Consider the following 17,290-nt stretch of genomic DNA (forward strand, 5'->3'; position numbering starts at 1 on the left):
CTCCCTTAAATAGTTAGAATGTATGGTTTTTGAGGCATTTGAATGATAAAAACTCTTTTGAAGCTCTACATCACTTTTTTTTATCTTTCAGAGCTTAAAGTTTCGAATATATGGAGTGATTATGTGTTGATAGAGTATTTATGTGATTTGATGCAGCAAATGAAGTATGTGATCGGTTTGCCACCGCCGGATTCTACGCAAATATGGTGACTTATCTTAGGAATGAGCTGCATGTTCCCTTGATTCAGGCCACCAACACTCTCAACAACTTCGCCGGAACGGCGAGCTTAACACCCATTGTCGGCGCCCTCATCGCAGACTCTTATGCCGGCCGGTTTTGGACCATCGCCGTCGGAGCTACTCTTTATCAGTTGGTAGGTTTCAGTACTAGGAGCATGCTTTTACAGTAGCTTTACAAAAAGTTGTTTTCTTCTTGATAGCTTTATAATATTGTGATTAATTAAATAAATGCAGGGAATGCTGGGTGTGACAATCTCGGCAATTCTACCGTCGCTCCGGCCGCCGGCATGTTCTCCCGATTCTTCCTCCTCCTGCCAGGAAGCTTCGACATGGCAGCAAGCAGTATTCTACTTTTCCCTCCTCCTGACGGCAATCGGGTCGGGCGGAACACGGCCATGCGTGGTGGCGTTCGGAGCGGAGCAGTTGGAAGAACAGGACGGATCGGGTCGGAAATCTCAGGCCAAAGGGTCGTCCAAGGAACAGCCGAGCTTCTTCAACATCTACTTCTTCTGCATCGGAGTGTCGGTGATCCTCGCCATGACGGTGGTGGTTTATGTACAGGACAATGTCGGGTGGGGGATCGGGTTTGGAATCCCCACCTTCGCCATGTTCATCTCCATCATCGTCTTCGTCGTCGGGTACCCACTTTACATACGTCGGAAGCCCAACGGGAGTCCGATGACCCGAGTGGCCCAAGTGGTGGCCGCCGCCTTGAGGAAGAGGAAGCTCGTTGTGCCCACTGATGGCAGTGTTCTGTACCAGAACAGGGAGCTGGACGCCGATATTTCAACCGTCGGCAGACTATCCCACACAAAGCAATTCAAGTAATTAATTACAGCTCGCTCGCTCGATCGATCTATTTGTTAATACGAATTTGGAAGCTGAAATTAATCATGAAAAATGCAGGTTTTTGGACCGGGCGGCGATCGTCGTTGAGGGAGACATGGACGAGAACACCAATCGTCCCCTGCTATGGCGTCTTTCGACCGTCCACAGAGTGGAGGAGCTGAAATCCATAATGGGAATCCTCCCAATATGGTCGGCCGGCATCTTCATCTCCACCGCCACCTCCAACAATTACACCTTTGGGTTAGTCCAGGCCAAGTCAATGGACCGCCAGCTCGCCGGCGGCTTCAGCATTCCACCGGCAAGCCTCTTCATCTTCTCCTCCGCCGCCATGCTCCTCACCCTCTCCGTCTATGATCGCGTGATCATTCCCCTTGCCCGCCGCCTCACCGGGCGTCAAGAAGGCATCTCCCGGCTCCGCCGAATCGGCATCGGCCTGGCCATCTCTGTCTTCTCCAATGTCGCAGCCGCCCTCGTGGAGAACCGCCGGCGCCGCGCCGCCGGCCACATCAGCGCGTTCTGGCTGGTGCCGCAGTTCGTGGTGCACGGCGTGGGCGACGGCTTCGCTTCGGTGGGGCTGATTGAGTTCTTATACGAGCAGTCGCCGGAGAGCATGAGGAGTATAGCGGCGGCGCTCTTCTGGCTCTCGATATCACTGGGGCACTATGGAGGAACATTTCTGGTGACGATGGTGAGCGACTTGACGAAGAGGTCGAAACAGGGGAGCTGGCTGCAGAACGATATCAACAATGGGAGATTGGATTACTACTACTGGTTGGTGGTTGGGATGCAAGTATTCAACTTGGTGTACTTCATTGTTTGTGCGAACTGTTATGTCTCAAAGAGAATTGAAGTGGAGGAGGAGGATGTGGAGGAGAAGGGTGCTGCGCAGCCCGAGCTTGAAGATGAAGATGAAGAAGAAGATAAACATAAACCTCATCTGCACCCCTCTGTTGTATAGAGGAAATTGTGATTGCATACTCTCTCTTTTGATTTTGATTTTTTTAATTCATTTGTATTAAGAGATTTTTTTTTTAACTGCATCATTGAGAAGATCTGTAACAGAAATGTATGTTTCCAACCGAAAATCTCATTTTCTGACTCTAAAATGTAGCATTTCTGAGAAGGTAACGGTCTTTCTCTATTTTCACGCGTTTCTTCTGCAAATCTGGTAGAGATAGAAAATAGCGTAGGTGAACAGTGCAATGCCAATATTGGCGTCGCACTGTTCACCCGCAATCAAATAGCTGAAGTTTTGCCGTTCAGTTGGAACTCGCGACGACGTCATTCATGGGTTTGGAGTTCGGTTGGAGATGACCTAAGAGTAGCAAAAAGAGCACAAGTTATCATCAGCAAAGAATTTGCAGTGGGATTTAAGTTAGTCGAGCTGACTCATGAGCTAATGAGCCAGTATGACTCGACTTATTAGTTCTTGAACTAGTTTATTTAAAAAATATTAATATAAAATACATTTAAAATATATTTACATTCAGAATTTTAAACATAAAATTGTTAAAAATGTTTAATAATTATATTTAGCTTTCTTATTTTAAGTTATTCTTTATAATTTTTTTTAATATCTCATTCTTTTATCATTACATTATAATAATTAATTAAATGATAATCAATTTGAGTGCAGTAATAGCATTATAATTCCAATTGATACATGTGAATTAACATCATATTCTAGCGAAAGTTCCATAACCAATATTCAGTTCATAATAGCTATCACAATAAAGTTTCGTTTGAGACGGCTTTCTTATTGCTTCTTAAAACAATATGTTAGTACCATTATTTTAATTTTTATATTAAAAATTTACTTTAAGCAACAGTAAAAAAGTCGTTCCAAACGAAAATGGCTTTCCAGTGGACAGTGGTGATCACTTTCTGTTTTTATTTTTATTTTATTTTATTTATATTTTAATACAAAATTAAAGTATATTTGATATTTACTAAGTGTTATTAATTTTTATTGAATATTACATAGTAGGGCAATGGTGGCCAGTCGTGACGAAAGCCGTGGTGGTCGATGGCTGGGGTGGCAACAGCTCAAAAATACAAATCAGATATATTTTTTAAAAACAAAAATAAGAAAAATAAAAAATATCCTAAACCTCCCCAAACAACTTGATTAGGTAAATAAATCTTTCCTTTTCATTGACAATTAATGGGAGTATAGATATGTACATATCACAAACTCTGAATCAAATCAGAAGAAGGCTATTTACAGTCGTTTGAATTACTTACATGAGCACTCTGTGAGAAGATCAACTTTTGCAAGCTCCAGCAACTATAGAACTAATCATGATTAATAAAACTTGGTTTTCATCTATGCCTCATAGGAAAAATTATTCTGTTAATGCGCCACGTCACCCCTTCGCTCGATACCGCGGCTTGGTACAGCTGACATGGCTGCACATGATTCGCCTCTGAATGTAGAGCTGTGTCCAGCCTCCGCATGGGATAATTTCTCGCCAACTCCCTCATTTCAGCCCGGCTTTGATCTAGCTTTCAAATTCGTATCCTCGTCTGCAGGCGAAACGATGAAGCAGATCATAACCTGCAAGTACTCCAGCTCCTGCTATTCCTGAAAGCATATTGGCACCCACTCCTCTAAACAGAACTAAAAATCCCTCGCGTTGTACAATTTGGTGGAAGGCATGGAAGGTGCTTCGATATTTGTAAGGCTGTCCTGAAGTCATCATCATTCTACGACGCAATGTATCAAATGGGTAGGCACAGACACCAGCTGAAGTTGTCACAGTCCATCCCAGAACAAAACTGGCCAAGAAATTCCCCTGTGATAACAAAAGTCAGGTCTTTGATAGGAAATACTTGAGTTCGCAAGTAATCCAAGAGAAAATATTTGAGTTCGCAAGCAACCCTAACAATAATTGGCCCAAAACAGCGAGAAAACAAAAAAATTCTGGATGAAATCAAACTAAAAGCGATAGATTGTGATAGAAGAATCGAAACAAACAAACTTCAAACAAGATACAATTGATCCTCAATTTGAGAGGAGGATCTTCTCTCCCAAATCTCTAGATTGTGGATCTAGAGCCCAAGACACCAAGGAGACTCTAAGAGAACAACTCCAATCAAGCATAACCCTAAACCTAAACAAATCATACTATTAATACATTAATTCCCTAATTCAAACATCCAAAAATTCAAAATTTCCCTCTCTCCCTAACTGCCCAACCCTCTCTCCTTAATTTCCTCCTAATGGGCACACTAGTTTGGGGGGAAAGAACCGAGAGAGGCGGAACTTGTCCGCCTCCTGTAAACCTGAGCCGGCTGGGCCGGTTTACGTTGAACCGGCCTATCAGTCTCATTGTTAGAAGACGGCTTTACCAGACTGGACATAGATGTGAGCTTATGCAAATGGTAGCAGAATAATCATCGTTCAAGAATTAGAAGATTGCAGGATGTGTTCTAGAGGGGATGAAACATAGATCATCGCTAAAAAATTATATAATGTATGATCTAAGTAAATGATTGAAATGGTTTCTAAAATTTGTATGTTTGTCTAATATAGTCCTAGATTGTTTTAGGTGTTGAATTTAATCCCTTTTAACTCACCAAATCTAAAACATTTTGACTCTATCATCGACTTTGTCATTTCTTTGGACAAAAACTTTTCTTTGTTCTCAATTTAAACTTCTGTTAAAATAAGTTACAGTCTACTGGTTGATGGAAATTTATTAATGTATGGGTCAAAACTTAGGCTTCGTTTGGGATGATTTTCTTCCTGCTCTTAAAGCGGCTTTCTAATAAAAAATTAAAATTTTTTAACTAGAAAACCGTTTTAAGAAACAGCAAGAAAGCCGTCCCAAACAAAGCCTTAGATGCGGAAAATATAGCTAGAATTTCCAGAATCATGAAGCACAAAAGATGCACTTTTTGGAGCTAAATTAGAAGACAAAGAAAAAAGTATTTTCTCAGGAAATTTAACAATAACAACATGGCGTCCATTGCTCACCTCAAAGGGACCAACCAGGACAAGAGGTTTCATGGTGTCATAGATGCCGAAATAGAGTCCACGATATAGAGTGATGCCCATTATTGACACCCCAAAGCCCCGATACAAGCCAACAAAACCATCACTTGAAAGAGTCATCCTGTAAACATCTACAAGTCCTTTAAACTGGCGCTGACTTCCAGCTTGGCGATCAAGTGTGTCTGTGGCAAGTCGAGTCCTCGCATAATCCAAATGGTATAACAATAGCGAAGTTATGGCTCCTGCAGCACTACCAGAAGCAACATTTCCGGCTAACCATCTACTATAACCATCTTTCTCCTTCGAGAATGAAAAGATGGTTTGAAAGTAACCCTTAAATGCAAAATTGAAGGCCTGCAGAAATAATTTTTAAGTGAGACCACGATTAAGTAGAATACAAGTTGGATGGTTGAAGTGGAGTAATGCATCGGGCCTGTTGTGTAATAGAAAAGTAACCCTCAAACTTAAGAGAAATTTTATAATATGGTGGTGAGACCTGGATTGTTTTATGGCGCAGAGTGTTGGTCATTAAAAGATAAGCATAAAATTAAGTTTAGTGATGAAGAGTGGATGAGTGACTTCACTCTTAGAAACTTAATGCAAAATGAGTATATACGTGAAAAGATTGGAGTAGCTCCAGTGACATAAGATTAGAGAGAGTCACTTTAGATGATTTAGGCATATAAAACGTCGGTCTTCCGATGGCCCGATTAGGAGAGTGAAAAGTAGATAGACCTAAAAAGACTTAGTAGAAAAATATTAGATAAGATATTTTTTTATTAGATTTAAAAAAGAATTTGTCTTTTAATATGACACAATGGAGAAAAAGGATTCATGTAGCCGGCCTCACGGTGGAATAAAGGCTTGATGTTTGTTATTGTAAGATCATGCTTAAATATAAATATTTTATGATAAGACTTGGACAAGAAGCCAAATATAAGAGAGAGATGCAAATGATCCATTGCCATGAAAGAACCAATGTCCTAAAAATCAAAGCTTTCACATGTCCCACAACATTGCTGTAGGCCTATAATATATATTGACCAATCTGAAGCAAGATTATAATTTTATCCCTAGCAAGTTGTTTTTTATCATTAATGATGAACAGTTTTTTTATATACATATAAGACATCTATCACGATTATTCTCGATTATTTTAATATTCTTAGATTATTTTATAAATTAAATTTAATATTATTGAATTTAAGACATAGGACTATCTTTATTTTAAAATTAGATAATACGATTTAAGACTTAACTAATTTTGAATTTTAGATTATAATCCTATTTTTATAAATAGGAATTTAAGTGATTTGTTTTTTAACGTGACAAGCAATCAATGTAATTGAAATCAATCCTCTCATACAAATAGTTCCTACTCGAGGCGTGAACAATGACAATTATCAGCATAATCACTCAGCTCACAAAAACTCCACACGGTTCACCACTTATAGCATCTAAAGCCAACACTTCATCCCTAAACAATTGAAAGCCAGCCAAAGTACCAATCAATTCCTATTAATACACTGAATCACAAGAAATCAGCATTCCTTCTCTACCAACATGGATATTAATTAACTAATCAGCCACATGAAACCAAGTAAAAAGATACCAGTCCTCAAATGCTTGGTTACTATCAAACTAGTGTTTATTTGGGATGGCTTTCTATCAACTTTGCTTTCAAATTGTAACTACATTGACGTTTGCCTAACAACATTTTAATTATGTTTCAAAAGATTTTGCAGTTTAGAAAAGTTTTTTTGAGATCAAACTAATCATTTTGTGTTCTAAAGGTGTAGGTGTGTTGACCTCGAATTTGGTAAACTTAAATTACCTCGTTGATCACTGTCAAATTTAAATTGAACCATATTTGAGTTAATCAAAGTCGATTTGATCACATAAAGTTAATTCGACGAGGTCAAGTCAGATTCGACTTAATTCAAATTGAGGACGATTTGACCCTGATGTCATTGCCGATTATTAAATTGAGTCGAATCAAGCCCAAATTGATGCAATTAATAATCAAATAAATTTATTTGAGCCTCGTTGAGTCAATTCTATGCGATTCGAGCTAAAAATTTTCAGAAAACAATTTGATTATTAATTAAATATATTTAAAAGAGCGAAATCAAGCAGATTTGACTCAAACCAAATGCGATTTGATGTTCGTCGGCTTCAATCTACTCAGTTTAATATAACTCGACCCAATTTAAATCAAATCGAAATCAATTAGCTCGAATCAGAAATAATTTGAAGCTCGTCGGCTTCGATCAACACAATTTGATGCGAATCAACTCAATTTAAATCGAATTAGTGTTTATTAAATCAAATCGGTTTAACCAAATGAATCTGAATCCAAATCTTAAAAAAAAAAAAAAAAACTATTTTGTTCAGATTGTCTTAAATTCGGCCCTCAAATTCTCTTTAAAACAAGTAAAAATCTCAGTTATTAATTTGAAATTAGATTAAGGGGATGATGGTAATTATTTGAAATAACATTAGGCCATAAAAGAGGGCTTCTTAGGCAAACTCTAGCATTGGACTCTTACCTGCTTGTTTGTTCGGCCGAACTAGAGAGCAAGAGAGGCATAGTGTGAGAGCTTGCTCGTGAGATTTGGAGAGGAAGAAAGCAAGGTATCCTCTTCTCCTTCTTCTTGATCTTCTTCCTCTTCCTTACTTTATTTTCTTTCTAGCAATCTCCTTCTCTCCATTGTTTCTCGAAAGAATGAAAGGGATCTATGCAATTTTTTTTTTTTAAGGAATTTCTCTTTTACCTAAGGCAAAAGCAATTCATGCTTCTTTCTCTTAATATGAGTTTTCTATGGATTGAATCTCTTTCCTAAGAGTTATGCTTGGGATAAAAAAAAACTGTTAGAATTTACAATTATATGTATATCATTTCATCTTGATTCGGATAAGTTTTTTTTTTTAAATTTCTCAACACAAATACTAGGGATTCATGAGGTTTGATGACTGCATTCTTCAGTTTTATTTATTTTAATAGACAATATTTCTTTCTCTTTCTTTTGATCATCTTGATGGCAAAAGAAGTGATGAAGATTGGTGTTATTGTTTAGAAAAGAAATGGAGATGAATTTTCTTATTGTTGAAATCAGTAACTATTTATCTTGAAGCAAAATTTCTTATGAAAGTGTTTGAATCGGATTTCTTGTGGGAATATTTCAAATCAAATTTTCTTGTGGAAATATTTTGAATCAGAGTTTTCATGAAAATGATTTGAAATAGATTTCTTATGGGAATAAATGAATATATTGATATTGCTCTATTTCTTTTATTCTTGAAATCTAGATGTTGTTCTTTATACAATGAAGAATAATTTCAAAATTTAAGATAAATTGTTTGCCGAAATTATTCATATGTTAGTTTGAATGGTTTTTGGATGTATCTTTGTCGCTGTATTAAGCTTCAACCACTATTCTCTCTCCCGAATGTTGGTATCATAAGGGACATATTCTCATATTAAAGGCTATTTTCATCTTTTATATGAATCCTTTAAAGAAATGAAGTTGCATTAGGTTTCAGTTACTTAGTTCACATTGAATATATTCATCAAGTTGGAATGATGAGTAAATAATATTTTATATGTGGTTACTTGTTACAGTTTGGGTTTATAATGAATTATGGGAGAATTTTTTATGATTCTTTCTAGGCATTCAATATGAAAATGAACAATTATGCTGAATAACTTGTAATCATGTTTCTATCTCTTTGACATGTGTATACATTTATCATTTAATACAATATTTGTAAAAATGACTATGTTTCGATTATCTTCCCGTGCACACTTCTTAGACTCATCTGACATACGATAGCATGGGAAAGTCAAAGCTATGTGAGCATCTGGTTATTATGTTTTCGTAATATTGATGTGCAATAGTTGTGAAGCAGTTGTTGGCATGGTTATTTTGAAAAGTATTAATAAATCTAAGGAAGAAAGAATATCAAGATGAGAAACAACAAGGCTATGCACTTAAATTCTCATTAATCTCTAATTATTTGCTTGCATATCGATTCATGCTAGCTTTTATATGTGGATACATCAATTTCTAATATATCTATCTGTCTCCCTTCACTTTATTTGTGAGGGAATGATGGAGCTAATTGAAGGATAAAGCTAAAGAGATCAGTTAACTCTATTTCTTCTAAGCAGGGGTGCTACGGCCGGAACCACCTGATCCGGTGAGGTAAGTTTTTCTAAACTTAGAGAGCCTTAGGTCTTTTAGCCATATGATGTGTGCTCTTCCAGCCTTAGGTCCATATAGTAACATCTGCATTTCATCTATATTTATTTGTATGTAATCCCGAAACCAACCGTATGCATGTTGGCGATCACGTTAGTATTTGGAGCGCTAGAATTGATTAATTACCCCTAACTTGTCTCCCACTATATTATTAGGATATAAATCTTTTAGGGTCTATTAATTTGAGAATTTAAAATCCTAATTCTAATAAATCATGAAATATATACAAAAAAAAAATCAATTTAAATGACAAATAAAAATTAACCTATTAAATAAAAAATACTCTAATATTTAAATTAAATGCAATAATTAAATAATAAATTCAAATAAAAATCCCTTTTAATATAATGTTTGAAATAAATTTAATTTAAGCATACATATACATTGTTAGGCTCATTAGCTATATATTTTCATTTTTTTCGAAATCAGTTCATAGTCAGCTTGAGTTCGAACGAGCCCAAAGTTCATGAACAATTTCAAAAACAAGTCAACACTAGCATACAACAAGCTCGCTTAAGCTCGGGTAGTTTACACCAAACATAGTTTAGGCCTACATTTTGGTTTGACCGATTGTTTTTAGAACCTCCTGAACCATTAATGGACACCTTCAATTTGGTATACATTATATTTTAAGATGGATACATGGAACAACTAACCATTTTCGTGCCATCTCCCATCTTAATTAAGGCACCAAATAGGTAGTTCAACCCAAACTTAATCTTAAATTTCTCCCAGGAGGAATCACAATCATAACAAGTAAACCTATACAATGCTCAAAAAGCAATTACAAACATTCCCCTTAGGTTATGGTAAAAGAAGATCGTAATGCTCATATCATTAATTGATAATAAACCAATATCAAATAGCAAGTACAAAAATTTACAAAAAGGGGATCAAGTTATACGCCGAGGTAACAAAATCATACTCTTAATGTTGAAAATACAATGCCAGGCAATTCTATGATCAATTTCAGATATTAAACGTGCAGAAAAGATCGTGCAAAGAGCCAATACGATAAAGAAATTAGAACCTGCGTGGGTAAATAACGGATGACATTGGCCTGGTTCCCTCTCCAGAAGGAGAAAAACCCCTCCTCCCTGAGAACCCTAACGAAGCAATTGCCTATTCCTTCGTAAGGCCTCGACAGATTTCCCCTCCTCAGCATCTCCCCTTGATTCTGAAGAAGGAGTTTGACCCTCTCCACTGGTGCCGCCGCGCTCTTCGCCACTACCGCGGCAGCACCACCCATCATGAAGTCCGCCACCATCTTCTCCGTCGGCTTCAAAGCTACAATCTTTCCCGCCCGGTTCGACGCCGCCCTATCCGCTACGGCGGTCGCAGTCGAGGCCACCATGAGGGCCGGTGATTCCTCAAACAAGAGGCGGCCAGTTGATTGCGGGAAATGAGGACGAGAAGAAGGGGACGATCATTGTTATAGTAATTGGGGAAGAAAGTGAGGATAAGCGAGAACGGAGCGCAGAGAAACGCGAGAAAGGCCAAGGAATTTTTAAATAAGGTTTTTTTTTTAATGATTTAATGATAAAAAAAATGTATTTTTATTTTTAAATAGTAAATTTATGCTTCATTTGATACCATTGTTTTATTACCTTTTTACAGCATTTATTTAGTTAAAAAATTGTTCTAAACATAAAAAACCCCATGGCCAAAAGCAGGCTTTGTTAGGAACAGCTTTCTTACTGTTTTATGAAACAATTTTTTAGTGCAAAATTTTTTGAATTTGAAATATTCGTACTAGAAAGTTGCTTCATAAAGCAATAAAAAGCTGTCCCAAACAAAGAATTGGTTTATTGTTTTCATCTTAGAAATTTATTAAGGGGATGTTTATTTGATAGAAAAATGAGTGTATTGCACACACACACTCTCTTTCTATGTATATTTATTAGCTTTGAAGTTAAAAACAAGTGTAAAAATTTGAGATATTTGAAATATCTCATATGATCATTTTTGCTTGTATTCAAAACTCACTTGATTCAAGCCATTTACAAACACTTATCTTCTTATTTCCCCTTCTCGACACATTAAAGCTTGTTCCCTTTCAGCTTTTGCATTAGGGCTTCACTTCACGGGCTTTTCCGGCATTCCCAATCACGACTAGCCTACACAACCCCCTTTCAGCATTTCCAACAAAGCCCTGGTTGCAGCAAAAAGACTATTTTTTTTAGTCAGTAGCTCGTCTCGCAACTCTTTTTCCCCTCAAATGTTGTCTTTCATTGCGTAATCATCGACCATCTTCAATACATCAGTTATGTTTATTGCAATGTATGTTTGATTTCTAAAATTTGTTCAAACAAAAACATAGCCCACAACTTTAAACCATTATTAGATATGCTAAACACACATTATAATATTGTGGCATGATAATGGAGATACTTCTTTTGGATCTATGAACTTCTGATATCTATAATGATTTATTGCTTTCATAATATTAGTTTAAATCTGTCAAGTGGGCCTGAACTTAAGCCCATGGATCCAGCCCACCAAATTGCTAAAACTGTTTGTCCTAATGGCGATAAACTTAAGTGGGCTATTTGCTTTCCAAAGTTCAAGACACTCATGTCATGACCAACATGTTCCTCTCCAAACTATGTTCATCATATGGACTCTTTGTTGGTCTCAAGTTTTGGATATGTTGTAATGATATTTATTAAAAATGGAGCTTTTGAGACAAAATAATATATACTTAAAACACTCTTTAGTAGATAATTTTTTTTCATGAATCTCAACAATCAATGAAGGTGATAGATCAAATGATTATAATTGTTGTTTCACTTTCTCTATATCCTAACCATCTTTGTGTTTATCTAGCTCTTATCCCCTCATTGAGTAACTTAGACTCAACATGTTCCTCTCTCTCTCTCTCTCTCTAAAGTTCAGCTCAAAAAAAAGTTCAGCTCTCTCTCTCTCTCTCTCTCTCTCTCTCTCTCTCTCTCTCTCTCTCTCTCTCTGTTTGAGAACTTATTATCTTCTCTTGTGACTCAAAGGGTACTAGATTTCATCGCTCATACCAGGAGCAATTGGTTGTCACATTTGCAACACCATGAACAAATATTTTGAACTTTTAAAGTTGGTAAACATTTTGTAATTTTGCGTAGTCCTTAAGTTTCAACTTTATTTTAGACGTTCAAAATGTATAAAATCAATATTTATTTAAGACTTTGAAGTAGGTATTATGATCATTTTTTGTTAGAATCTCTCTTATTTACATTGATATTGGCCATTTGCTTGATTTGGAAGTGGACTTGACAATCTCGCCTTTGGGTTAGGGCCTGATCAACTTGTCCAAGTTAGGACAGACTCTAGTGATTGATTAAGAGGTCGCCCTCATTGACAAATAAATCATCAACGATAAATTCTCAAATTATCAAATTAAAATTTTATCTCATTATTATAGATGCATTGATTCCAATGTAGTTGATAAATCAAAATTCTCATGAACAAATTGATCATAATGATGTTGAAAATGTTCATCTCTCAAATTTAGGATTGGTTAAAATTAGCAACAATTCCTATCATTTTAACATAAAAAAATTAATTTAATAAAAAGGAGAGGCTTATGCCATATATTGCTTAAGAAATACTGGTATAGATAATTCAAGTGAACTTTGAAAATTTAATTTCTAGTGATAAAAAAAGGATTAATTATTCTTTGTGGACGCCAAACACCGTCCTAAAATCAACCAGAATGCGCCACGTCACCCCTTGCTCGGTACCATGGCTCGATAATGCTTGGTACCGCGGCTCAGTACTACTAATGTCGCGCATTCTGGCTGGTCTAGCTCCGGATAAAATTTTGCATCCCGTCTCCACACATAATAATTTCTAGATAAAAAGTGAGAAAATGGTGGTTTTACATGTTGGTTAAACATTATAGAAGTATAGCTCACAGAGAGAGAATGCTAAGCGAGAGGCTCGTCGAATGTCCCTTAGCATGTCCAAGAAAGGAGGAGGATATATCTAGTTTGATTAGTGCACCCCTTAAATATAATTCAAGTGTACTTGTTATCATTTGAATATTCCAGATGAGACGATCATCTAATAAACAGACTTACACAATTTAGAGAACATTTTACTCAATTTTGAAGTCTTAACTTGTAGCTGATTTCTTAAGATCCACAATTTATTTTGAAAATTAAACTTGATCATATGAAAATTTTCAGGTACCAATAGGAGTTTATTTACTATTTTTGTTAAACAACATGAAAGCTTCATTAATAGAATTAAGTAAGTGATATAGTTTAGCTCATGACTTAGGGTATGTTTGGGACAACTTCCTCCTTATTTTTCTTTTTTAGATAACGGTCATAACTTCGTTTGACTATTACTCTATATATTTTCTCACTACCATTTAGAAATTTCTATGATGAGAATTTGCTTTTTTGCAACCAGAATAGTTAAATTACTTCTCCAAAGAAACTTCGTAACCAACTTTATAAAACATTATAACCGTCCCAAACATACTCTTAGGCTTTGTTTGGAACGGCTTTCTTACTGCTTCTTAAACCTGCTTTCTAGTTTAAAATTTAAAGGTTTTGTACTAAAAAGCTGCTATAAGAAGCATTCAGAAAACGAGCCCTTAGACTCTTTGAACTCGAATCAAACTAAAAGTTACTACAATCTTTAAAGGACCTTGAATCCATGAGCCTAAGTACTCTAATGTCCAAGGCATCTAACATCTTCCCTAACCTTATTTGCCAAACTAAAACAAGTAAGGAGAATCAGATGCCTCAACTCAAAGAACAGAAGAAAAAGATAGCCAGCATTCATAAAAGATCTAAAGCAAAGAATCCAAGCATGTCAAAAGCTCCTTCATGCCCAAGAAAAAGAATATGCCAGTTGGCCTTTTTTTATGGCTTTGTAATGAATAATCTATAGCAATAGAATTATTGTCTGAATAATTTTCTTTCAATGCTCCTAAACAGTTGCTGGCCGGTGGGCATAATTCTTATCTTGTCTTAAAGTGTCTGAGATAGTGAGCCATATGCTTTTGACTAATTTTAAAAGAAAGTAAAAAAAAAAGGCTGAAAATCTCTAGAATATTAATGAATTGAAGATATGATGATGATGATGATGATGATTTTTCTATTACTTTCTCAGTCTGGAAAGAATAATTTGATTTACTTTTTAGTTGAACATTTGTGTTAATTACATGTAGATTGATGGATGATAGATGCATCTTTATGTATTTTATTAAAAAATAATAATTCATAAAGGATTTGATGTTAGCGAGCGAAATTTTTTATTTTTATGTGGATTAGTAAATCTTTCTTTGTATGATAGTCTTGATGTTTAGCGGCCACAAATCAATATGTATCAAAATAGGCGTTGAGATGTTTTGAAGTCCTTGCGACTAGGGCTGTCAAAATCGGGTTACGGGTAAGGTTCGAGTCCAACTCGAAACAAACATCCCTACTCGCGACAACAATGTTACGGTTAACATCTAATTACAGTACTTACTACTAATCACTTGCATTTGCTAAACAAATTTGTGATTGAGGTTATGTCGACTGATATAGCAACCGCTATGCCAATCTCTAATACCCGTAGCAATCACGAACGAGCTATTTTACAACTGTTTCTGAGTCTCAAAACAACAAAGTATTTGTTGTGCAAAGCTACATCCCTTTAGATTCCTTATAATTCACAATTTATTAAAAAAATAACAAAAAAATAATAACTTGATAACAAAAAACTCATAATAGAGCATTAGCATAACAATATTAAACAAAGTCCAAAGTTTTGAAGGAACCCTTTATTTCCTTTCACACATTGAGGCCATGGTGGAAGCTTTAAGCTTTTACAATATAAATAGAGGCAGGAAGTAGTCTTCTTATCTATACAAATATAGATTGAAATCAGCTTCTTGCTTACTATAAGTTGCAGAAAGAACATGGAGAAATCTGGGACAAGGGGAACCAATAAACCCAACCAGCCTCCTCCAGGTTTAGTTTTCTCTCTATCTCAGCCTTCATATATGTCCATGGCTAGATGATTATTAACAATATTTTGTTAGCATAAAAGTCATTAATCTAATTATAATTAGTATTAAGATTATTATTACATTTGAGCAGCTAATTATCAGATTCTTATATGGAGTAGAGGAGATTTTAATATTTTGCTTATTAGATTATATAATCATAGATTATGAAGGCTAATTGGGTATTGATAGGCTATCCAACTGAAACTTCTGCATCAAAAAAGAAGAAATGCTGTCAACGAACAAAGAAGAGAGGGGAGAAAGGCTTCATTGAAGGATGGTAGGTGATCAGTTTCTGATTCCTTTCTTCACATTTATGCTAAAGGTGCGTTTGATGTTACAAATTTGTATGAGAAAATAAAATAAGTTTTGAAAGGTAATTTGAACCAATGATTAGCACAAAATCAATTTAATATAGCACAAATTTTCATGCATTTTTTTGGGAAAACCCCACTCGAACTTAAATTTATGAACTCAAAAATTATTTTAGAAGAAATCCAGTGCAGGAAAATAGTGTATTTCTGACGGAAAATTCTGAATTTTCCGGTGGATTCGACGAAAATGATTTTGACGGTAAAGCGTCGGAAACTTTTCCGTCGAAAAAAAATGCTGGAAATTTTATCCAGCTGAATTATTTCGCCGAAAAACTTTTCCGGCGGAAAAACTCAGCTGGAATAAGTAAAAAAAAAAGATTTTTAAAATAACCTTATAAATTTATGATCCAGACTCTGATTCTTGTTAATTTATGATTGCTGTAATGCATTTTAATAAGATGAATCTTAAAATAGTTTCAAAATCACCAAAATTTGAGTTTAAATGACCTTAAATTATATCCGAAGTTTAATTAAAACTTAGAACAAACTTTAATTTTTCATATTTATACTCAGACCAAATCTCTCATGATGACTATTTTTTTAAAAAAAAATTAAGAATGATATTTTGACTATCCTAAAGAGAGCGCCATCTTCTTGTGATCTACTCAAGTCTTAGAAATGACTTGTTCAATTCAAGTTTACTATCCCACTGGGCTTAGCTGAGTTGGTGGGCGAGCGTGGTTGGGAATATCCCAACCCATGCTCGATTCCTCTCTCATGCGGCGCGACTCCTTAAATGGGGAGAAAATAATTGTGGCCCCGCACCTGTGGCCCCGCACCTGTGGGTTTGGCTGCTGGTAGGCCCACTGAGGGATTACTTACGCCACCATGCAAAAAATTCAAGTTTACTTTAAGTTGGGCATGCATGTGGCTTGTTCAATCTTTATTTAACAAAACCCGGCCTAATCCCATAATCTATCTTTGATTTAGAGTTAAATTGAGAGTCTGTCTTAGCTTTTTAAATAAATTATCTTTTAAGAATTGAGTCTGTCAAGAATAGAGAAAGCTATTCATATTTGAATCTTGTAATTGCAGTCTTGCCGCACTTTGTTGCTGTTGGCTATGTGAGGAATGCTGTGCCTGAAGATGGCTGAAGGATCAGTGATGATGATAATGATGATATATGTAATGCTTATATAAAGTTAATATGTTCCTTATTTGTAAGAGCTGATGTAATTTCTAGTTTGTGTTCTTATTATACATGTTATGATGCTCACTTTAATCTAGATTTGTTTCAGGCTTCTAATTGGATTTCACAGCTTAACACAATGAATTAAAGATACATTTGAGAGATTTTTTTTTTCTATTTTATTTTAATGTTTTATCATAATTATTTTGTTATTTTTCATGTAATTAGCAAAAATTTCCTATGGATGCTTATTTCTCTATTTGGAAGAAGTTGCTTTAGATGCAGTGAAATGGTAGGATGAATGAAATTAGGATCTTTTGGGATTACGACTGCAACTTTTTATAAAGTTGATTATAAAACTGCTGTGGAGAAAATTTTTTTTGAAAGCTACTGGAGAAAGCAACTTCATAGTACAAAGATTTATTGAAAGAATTGGCTAAATCA

The 17,290-nt window shown here is 35.6% G+C and overlaps 2 protein-coding genes and 1 long non-coding RNA gene across 3 annotated transcripts; 2 read left to right on the plus strand and 1 right to left on the minus strand.

The window, feature by feature from the left end:
* The first annotated feature begins 477 nt into the window (after window positions 1-477).
* LOC110109715 (protein NRT1/ PTR FAMILY 3.1) lies at window positions 478-2,057 on the plus strand. Its single transcript, XM_020840916.2, has 2 exons — window positions 478-1,064; window positions 1,147-2,057. The coding sequence occupies exons 1-2, from the start codon at window positions 478-480 to the stop codon at window positions 2,045-2,047; spliced, it is 1,488 nt and encodes a 495-aa protein (XP_020696575.1). The 3' UTR covers window positions 2,048-2,057.
* A 1,199-nt stretch (window positions 2,058-3,256) lies between these two features.
* LOC110109720 (ADP,ATP carrier protein ER-ANT1) lies at window positions 3,257-10,837 on the minus strand. Its single transcript, XM_020840920.2, has 3 exons — window positions 10,379-10,837; window positions 5,069-5,440; window positions 3,257-3,884 (listed from the first exon to the last, which is right to left on the minus strand). The coding sequence occupies exons 1-3, from the start codon at window positions 10,700-10,702 to the stop codon at window positions 3,591-3,593; spliced, it is 990 nt and encodes a 329-aa protein (XP_020696579.1). The 5' UTR covers window positions 10,703-10,837; the 3' UTR covers window positions 3,257-3,590.
* A 4,696-nt stretch (window positions 10,838-15,533) lies between these two features.
* Window positions 15,534-17,008, plus strand: LOC110109721. The gene is made up of 2 exons (XR_002304611.2): window positions 15,534-15,668; window positions 16,753-17,008. It is a non-coding gene; the product is annotated as an uncharacterized LOC110109721 (long non-coding RNA).
* Window positions 17,009-17,290: the final 282 nt, after the last annotated feature.

The sequence above is a fragment of the Dendrobium catenatum genome, unplaced genomic scaffold, assembly GCF_001605985.2.
Source record: "Dendrobium catenatum unplaced genomic scaffold, ASM160598v2 fragScaff_scaffold_706, whole genome shotgun sequence".
Taxonomy (NCBI): domain Eukaryota; kingdom Viridiplantae; phylum Streptophyta; class Magnoliopsida; order Asparagales; family Orchidaceae; genus Dendrobium; species Dendrobium catenatum.

Bases quoted from the DNA above. Each gene is read 5' to 3' on its own strand.
- LOC110109720 (XM_020840920.2), bottom strand. From the start codon at position 10,702: ATGGTGGCCTCGACTGCGACCGCCGTAGCGGATAGGGCGGCGTCGAAC. The intron at 5,441-10,378 runs GTTCTAATTTCT...TTATTTCTGCAG, and splicing joins TCCGTTATTTACCCACGCAG to GCCTTCAATTTTGCATTTAA. The intron at 3,885-5,068 runs GTGAGCAATGGA...TTGTTATCACAG, and splicing joins TCCTGGTTGGTCCCTTTGAG to GGGAATTTCTTGGCCAGTTT.
- LOC110109715 (XM_020840916.2), top strand. From the start codon at position 478: ATGCTGGGTGTGACAATCTCGGCAATTCTACCGTCGCTCCGGCCGCCG. The intron at 1,065-1,146 runs GTAATTAATTAC...TGAAAAATGCAG, and splicing joins TCCCACACAAAGCAATTCAA to GTTTTTGGACCGGGCGGCGA.